This window comes from Archocentrus centrarchus, chromosome 11, assembly GCF_007364275.1.
Source record: "Archocentrus centrarchus isolate MPI-CPG fArcCen1 chromosome 11, fArcCen1, whole genome shotgun sequence".
Lineage (NCBI taxonomy): Eukaryota > Metazoa > Chordata > Actinopteri > Cichliformes > Cichlidae > Archocentrus > Archocentrus centrarchus.
This window is the reverse complement of record NC_044356.1, coordinates 33,960,013-33,968,153: the sequence shown is the minus strand read 5'-3', so window position 1 is coordinate 33,968,153 and position 8,141 is coordinate 33,960,013. Positions and strand designations below refer to the sequence as shown.

Genomic DNA, 8,141 nt, shown 5'->3' with positions numbered 1-8,141 from the left:
CAAACTCATTGAGCCGCCGTACAAAAACCTCTGACTGCACAGAGACACGGCTCTCTGACTCTGAGACAAACAAACTCACCAGAATAACTTACTAAGTTACTAAGCTTATATACACGATCAGGCATGATATTATGATCATGTGCCAAATATTGTGTTGGTCCCCCTTTGCTGCCAAAGCAGCCCTGACCCTGAAGCTGTGCTGTGGTATCTACATCAAGATCTTAGCAACAGATCCTTTAAGTCCTGGAAGTTACGAGATGTCCAGCACATCCCACAGATGGATGATTGGATCGAGATCTGGGGAATTTGGAGGCCGAGTCAACACCTCAATCTTGTTGTTCTGTTCCTCAAACCAGTTTTTGCTTTGTGGCAGGAAACATTATCCTGCTGAAAGCAGGATAATGGCCAGCACGTACCTGGCCATCAGTGTGATGTAAAAAAAAAGTTCATCAGATCGAGTCACCTTCCTCCATTGCTCTGTGGTCCAGTTCTGATGCTCACAGGCTCATTGTTGGTGCTTTCAGTGGATGATGGGGTCAGCATGGGTACCCTGCTGGTCTGTGGTCATGCAGCCCTATACACAACAAACTGTGATGCACTTTGTATTCTGACATCTTTCTGTCAGATGTAGGATGAACTTTTTTGGCAGTCTGAGCTGCAGTAGCTCATCTGTTGGACTGGACCACACACACCAGCCTTTGCTCTTGGATCAGTGAGCCTTAGCTGCCCATGACCCTGTTGCTGGTTCACCACTGTTCCTTAGACCACTTCTGATAAATACTGACCACTGCAGACCAGGAACACCCCACAAGAGCTGCCGGTTTGGAGATGCTCTGATCCAGTCATCTAGCCATCACAATCTGGTCCTTGTCAAAGTTGCTCAAATTCACACACGTGGACAGTATGAGGTGCAACTTAGTGGCAGTGTCAGATGGACCAAAACATGATGTCCCAGAGGAGTTCTACTGGATTTAGGTGAGGCAAGCGTGGGGTCAATCAGTGGTATCAATTTTGGCAACGAATGCCGTTAGGCATGAATTTAAATCTGTTTTAAATCCACTACACCAGTTTGTACACCACAAGACAAATTAGACAAATTATTTCTGATTGTAATGACACCTGTTAATTCACACTGTGATAACTTTACATGGAGCCCTGTGTGAGTCAGTGAGAGCATTTCCATAGAGAGCCACTTTGCATCAGCAGCACCATGCTCCAGTGCTCTGGGAGAGTTTATAGTCCTGAGAGTTGAACACTGGATGACTGACAGCTGTCCTTCATCACAACAGAAGCCACAGAAATCGTCCTCATCAAAAATATGACTTTGATCTGCGTCCTCATCTGGACTCTCCTCTGCTGCTGCTTCACAGGTAAAGTCCAGAGAATCAAACTCCTCTCCTCTATCAACATCTGTCCCTCTGAAATGAAGCTGACAAAACCATCAAGCTGCTTTATGTTTGTGTCTCTGTATCCTCAGAGTCCAGAGGACAGATCACAGTGACTCAGCCTGGAGCAGTGAGCTCTGCTGTGGGAGGATCTGTGACCATCAACTGTAGGACCAGTCAGGATGTTTTTTTAGATGGCAGCTACCACCTTTTAGCCTGGTACCAACAGAAAGATGGAGAACCTCCCAAACTGCTCATTTACCGTGCTAGCACTCAAGAATCAGGGATTCCAGCTCGTTTTACAGGCAGTGGATCAAACTCTGACTTCACTCTGACCATCAGTGGAGTCCAGGCTGAAGATGCAGCAGTTTATTACTGTCAGAGTTATCACTATATCAACAGTCAGTGGATGTTCACACAGTGAAAAACAGTCGTACAAAAACCTCCCTCAGTCAGACTGAACAGAAAGTGAACTGACTGCTGCAGCTGGAAGCTACTGCAGAGACTGATACAGTTCACTGAGGACATAATCCACCATCTATTCATTATCCTAACCCCTTCCATTACAGATAAATGACTCAACAAATTCAATGAATTAAAAATTGGATAAAAATTATTATTAAATATTTTGTCATTAGTTAGCTATGATAACAGAAGTGGGGCAGTGTATTGAAAAATGCTTGGTCAGAGCTTGACCTCAGTTTAACACTGGAACCAAACACATAAAAGAAATGATAACATGAATATGTCGACATATACAAGATGCATATAAACGTATCAGTAAAACATTTTCATAGAAAATCAACAATCAGCTCCAGAGACATTAAGTTTGTTCTTCTAATTCAAACAACTGTGGACAACAAATCATCTCTCAGTTAAAAGCTGAAATCTTTGATCAAATCAAATCTTCAGCAGATAAAATATTTTAATGTTTTACTGAAATGTGGCAGTTTGAAGTGTCTTGTTCAGTCTGGCTTAAAAGGGTGAAATGCAGTGTAAACAGCACCGTTATTACAACACATTTAAAATTTAGGAAGTCATTTTATTTTTAATCTTTAAAGTATTCAAAATGTCAGGGAAAAACAAAATACTATGATTAGAAAAACTCTAATGATCATGAAACATTTGGAGTATCTTGTAGTTCATAAAACATTCCCATTAAACTGCTTAATGCAGCACAGTTCAGTAGTGGCACAGGTGCAGCTTTGTCACGATCATTATTTGAACCAATGAGTTGTTTACACTGTGAAGGACAGCGTGTGGCTCAGACTGTCTGCTTCCACTAAAGAACCTCTGTGTCATTCACAGATCACTGCTCCTTTAAAAGGTATGAACATGGACACTAAGGCATTTACTGGAGAAGATATCAGACTGTAAAAGTTACAGAATCAGACGATTTGTTCATGAACTCATGATCACAATTCTGTTTTTTTTTTAGACAGCCTGTTGATTTACATCAACCTACTGGGATAAGTTGAGAAAAGCTTTAGTTGGTCTTTTCTCATTTGATCACCATGATGATCAGCAATAAGGAAAGGGATAGAGAAGGGGACCCAGGCCATCCACAGCCCACTAGGAGCTCAGAAGACCTGAGGCCACACATCCTGATGGCAACCGAGTGCACACCCCAGAGGAGGAAGGAGGGAGACCCTAGAAGAAGCCCCCACAACAACCAGGGCCGGCACAGAAACCACAGAATGGCAGCCACGGTCTCCGGTCCAAGAGCCATCAGACACCCGAATCCCCCAGCCCACCCCCAGCCACCTGCCGGGTACACCGCGAGACAAGACTACACCCCCACCCCCATCATGTGATGGAGCTGATCAGTGGGGACCAGAGAGATTCAAATTTGGCCAATTGGTTTTTGGAGGTGGCAGACATTCTTTCCAAAATAATGAGGTCTAAAAGTGGATTCTTATAGTGAGCAATGCATAAATCATTTTTTGATTTCCAGTTCATGAGGATAGTTTTCTTAGCAATGCATAAGGCAGTAAGATCTATGTGTGATATATGTTTCCATGTGTAATTCACTTACATCACCTAAAATGAACAGTTTTGGTGAAGCTGGGATATCGCAATTAAACCATGTGGATAAGTCCTCACATATCATCTGCCAGAACCTCTGAACAGGTGTACAAGAGCAAATTGCATGCATGTAGTTTTCAGCCTGATTGCCTGAACAGTGGGTGCATATATTTGTGTCTCTGAGGCCCATTTGGAACCTCCTGTGTCCTGAATAATGTTTCTATGGAGACTTTTGTATTGTATAAGTTGTAAATTTGGACTTTTAGTCATTTTGAAGGTGTTTAAACATATCTGTGTCCAGAAGTTTTCATCTGGGTTGATGGAAAGATCTCGCTCCCATTTTGCAGTAGGGAGGGATATTGTATCATTAATTTTTAATAATAACTTATATATTTTTGATGACAATTTAGGGGTATAAAGATTTAGAAATTCTGTTACCAATACAGGGGTTTCTAATTTTACATTATTTAAATTAAACCTTGCCTGTATGATGGACCTCAACTGCTGATATTCAAGAAATTTGCTATTGCTGATTTCATATTTTGAAATAAGTTCTTCAAATGAAATAAAGGTCCCATCGTGAATGACATGTTCTTTATTCCTTTCTCTTTACATGCTGAAAAATTCAGTACTTTCTTTTTCTGTTATATATCTGGATTGTTCCAAATGGGTGTCAGTTTACATGGGATAAGTGAAGACTTTGTTATCTTTAAAAATTCCCACCAGGCTGTCAGAGATGTGTTTATGTTAAGACTTTTAAAGCAGTTATGATGTTTAATACTGGAGCTAAAGAAAGGTAAGTCAGACATTTTCACTCTTCCACAGAGTGTTTGTTCTAGATCCAGCCATGGGCTGTCTAAAGGGCTGATCAGTATTTTAATGAATCAGTTTGCTGGCCATCCTCCTCTGACCTATTTTCACCAGAGAGCTGCAGTTCACTGGATATTTTCTGTTTTTCATGCCGTTCTCTGTAAACCTCACAGATGGCTGTGTGGGGAAAACCGCAGCAGATCAGCACTTTTGAAACTACTTAGACCATCATGTCTGACTTTAGCAATCGTGCCACATTAAAAGTCACTTAAATCTTCAGTTGAGCTTCAGTAGATCGTCTTCATGATCTCTACTTGCCCAAATGCACGGAGTTGATGTCATGGATTTATTATATAATCATTAAATTTGTGTAAATGAGCAGTTGTACCTAACACAGTGACCAGTGAGTGTAAATTGATGGCAAATCTGCCATAATATCATTGTTAGTATTCACTATGAAACATGCAGAAATACAAAGTTGAATAACAGCCCCACAAACTACAGTTCACTGCCAGAGAATCCAACATACTCCATATGTAATCATGTAAATATGCCGGGTGATGCTCTCAGCACTGAGGGGGAAACAGCTGCAGCTGACTGACTCTGTGTGTTTGCATATGTGTCCTGCCTCTCTGCTCCCAGCTGTTAAGAGGCCAGTGTTGATCAGAGGCTGTCCAGGCCTTTCACAGCCACTCACACAGCAGCAGCACAATGATGATGTCACTGACTCTCCTGCTGGCCACCCTGGGGCTCAGTTTGTTGTTCCAGGACAGACTGTCTCTGTCAGCTGTAAAGCCAGTAGCACTGTTGGTGATGACTGACTTGTATCGTCAGAAGACTGAAGAACTGTTGATTCATAATGTAAATGCTGCTGATACATAATTGCATTATTGTAGCAGCTTCACCAAAGATAAAGCACCTTACTGTGACTGTGGATTAATAAATGAAATATGTGTGAGCAGTGTAAGGGCTACACACTCCACAGTGATACAACATCATACAAAAACCTCACACAGCAATAGAGGAGCTCAGAAGAAGAGAGTCTGAATCAACAGCTGCTCAGAAACATAAACATTTCATCTTTTAATAATATCCACACTAGAAACTTTATTTTCTCAAACAAAGGAAAAAATAACCCAAAATATTTTTGCATCCAAGAAAAAAAACTAATGCAGGATGTTTTAACTTCTATAGAAATATAGATTTTTTTTGTAATGATTACAATGTTTCTTAAATGGTGTTTTTAAAATTATTATAATGTAACCATCTTGAAATAAAAAAAATCAGGCAGTTTGACTTTGAGTCAAAATATTGTTTTTAGTTTAATATGTCAGCATTGATAAATCTCTGAAACCATCACTTCCACTGTCAGGATCAATTCTGTCCTCATTACTTGAGTCCAATCATCTTCTTGCCCTCCTTCTGAGAGCCAATCAGCTTCTGTTCTGTGTGCTTTAAATCTCAGCGCTCTTCTTTCATTCTGCCTTTCAAACTCTCATTGGTGCGACCCGCCTCCTCCCCATCTCCACCTCATCCTGGACAATCAGAGATCCTCATTCAAGTCTCCACCTGCTTCATCTCTGCCAACACCAGTGTCTAAACTCCAGCCTGCTGTGAGGCTCCATCACAGTTTAATCATTTATTGCCCAATAATTTATTGATCAGACTTTGATCAATCATCTTAACTTGTTTTAAATGATCTCTCCTTAAAGATAGGGATGACTCTCTGCTCTTTAATCTTTATTATATATTGTTTCACATGGTCAGAATAAAATGCAGGTCAAGGAATTGCTTCAAGACTAGAAATTATGAAGAGATTAGAGTTAATCTGCCACTGACATGGCCTCAGCATCTATCAAATGAAAAATGGGACTACCACGATGCTAAAGAGCCGTAGTGGGGGTTTCATTGATGTATAACGAAGCATCATCGGTCACAAGGTGCTATCTAGTGATGATTCTTACCCATCATAGTCTCAGAAATTTGCTGAACTATGGTAAATACACATTGACTATGTCCAGACTTAGAGAGTATTGTAGGCTCTTGGAGCAAGAGGATGTCACCTTAGTGAGGTGTGTCACTGCTAATCCAGACAAAAACTTTCCAAAACCAAAAGACGGTGAACCACATGACTATGTGCGAGAGGCTGAGAGATACTCCAGTCTCAGGTCAGATCTGCAAGCCCTGCATTGCGTGAGGCAGATCTGGAGTATTGGTCCAGTGGATCCTGTTATCGTCTGAATGATAAATTGAGCTCTGACTATGCATTAGTAGAAGTGCAATTTCTTGCTAAATTTCTGTCCAGAGAAGTTATAAGCAGATGGGGATTTTAAGATCGGATATCTTCAGACAATGGAAAAGAGCTTGTGGATAAGATTGTGAGATTGATCTTGAAAAAACTGGGAATGAAATAGCACCTTGATGATATTTATTATCCACAGAGCCAAGGAAAAAAAATGAATGGGGTATTAAAAAATGGGATTGCTGATAATGATGTGGTGATAGAAGGAGTGGTGGAGCAATCATGTGTAATCCTATTAGATCTTTTATATTTAGTTCTATTATAATCTTCATATCTGTTTTTATTATTAGTTGTTAATTAATTGTTACTAACCATTATTCATTTTTCTTTCTTTGTTTATGTTTTATATACAAGTAGTGATTTCCCAAGGGGGAAATAGAATGGGAGAAAAAGCAATTGGAAAATGTAAAAATAGGATATTGGAAATTTACATTTATTTAGAAGAGGATAATCAACATTTGATGTTTCAAATTGCATGCATTATTGTTACAAAAGATACTGTTCAGTGTTTCTTCTCATTTCAGAAAGGGACTCAGGAAACTTTGTGCTCAGGGGATTATACAATAAGCACAGACTGAAGGACTCTGAATGGGGAAGCTGTGATGAAAGGACGAGATTCAACATGGCATCACAGGAAGAGTCAATGCTGCTGAAGAGTTGCAGTGTCATTCTTATGTTTGAAATGATGATAAAGACTGATTCATTATTTTGAAATGTATGAATTATAGTTTAGAGATGTTCATTGTAGAAGTAATAATTGAATGTATACACTTTTAATTAGCCATTCTGAAGAATGATGTTTCTGTTATTTGGTAAGTACATGGGGACCTCAGATGTTTTTTCGTTTGCTCGATTCAAGGGAAAGTGATGGATCGATAAGGACAGGTCCACAGAGAGGTCCGATGGGTCGACCAGCTGATCTAATAGACATTTTTCAATTTTATTTGCTGAGGCTTTCCTGTGTATTTGAAAATGGTCACATGACAATCATTAACACTCCCTTTTCTCTTTTTGAGTTCCTCTGGGGTGCCAGAAGGTGATCGCTGTGGGCAGCAGGGTCGTGGGAGAATTTTTCCAGCCTTGATTGTGTTAAGTTGGTCAATTAAGAAAGAAAGCTGCCAGGCAGGGGTTTTTTTTGCTCCCACACCTCACAGGAAGTCAAAAAAGAATGTTTGTTCACTCCTAATGCTTCATGTCTGCAGATTGAACCAATTAAAAGAAGCCCATTTCGACTGGCAAAAAAAAAAGAAGAATGTTTGTTAAAATCATGCTATGGGAGAAACTGTTGTTTGGAGTAAAAATAAAAATCTTTGTTTTTTGAGGCTTTTTAAAGCCTCAAAGTGGGGAATATGTAGTGTCTGAAATGCCTATGTGAAACTGCATTTATGTTGTCTCCTAAAGGTGTAAGAAAATTCCAGCAAGGGGCCTCAGTTTGGGAGCTCATCTTCACTGTTTATTCAATTCGATTCAATTAAGTTCAATTCAATTTTATTTACATAGCACCAAATCTCAAAAAACAGTTGCCTCAAGGCGCTTTGTATTGTGGGTAAAGACCCTACAATAATACAAAGAAAACCCCACAGTCAAAACGACCCCCTATGAGCAGCACTTGGTGACAG

The 8,141-nt window shown here is 40.0% G+C and overlaps 1 gene segment (V, D, J or C); it reads left to right on the top strand.

The window, feature by feature from the left end:
• The first annotated feature begins 1,318 nt into the window (after nt 1-1,318).
• On the top strand, nt 1,319-1,809 carry LOC115787767 (Ig kappa chain V region 3381-like). The segment is given in 2 exon segments: nt 1,319-1,370; nt 1,478-1,809. Coding segments are annotated over 2 exon segments (384 nt in total).
• Nucleotides 1,810-8,141: the final 6,332 nt, after the last annotated feature.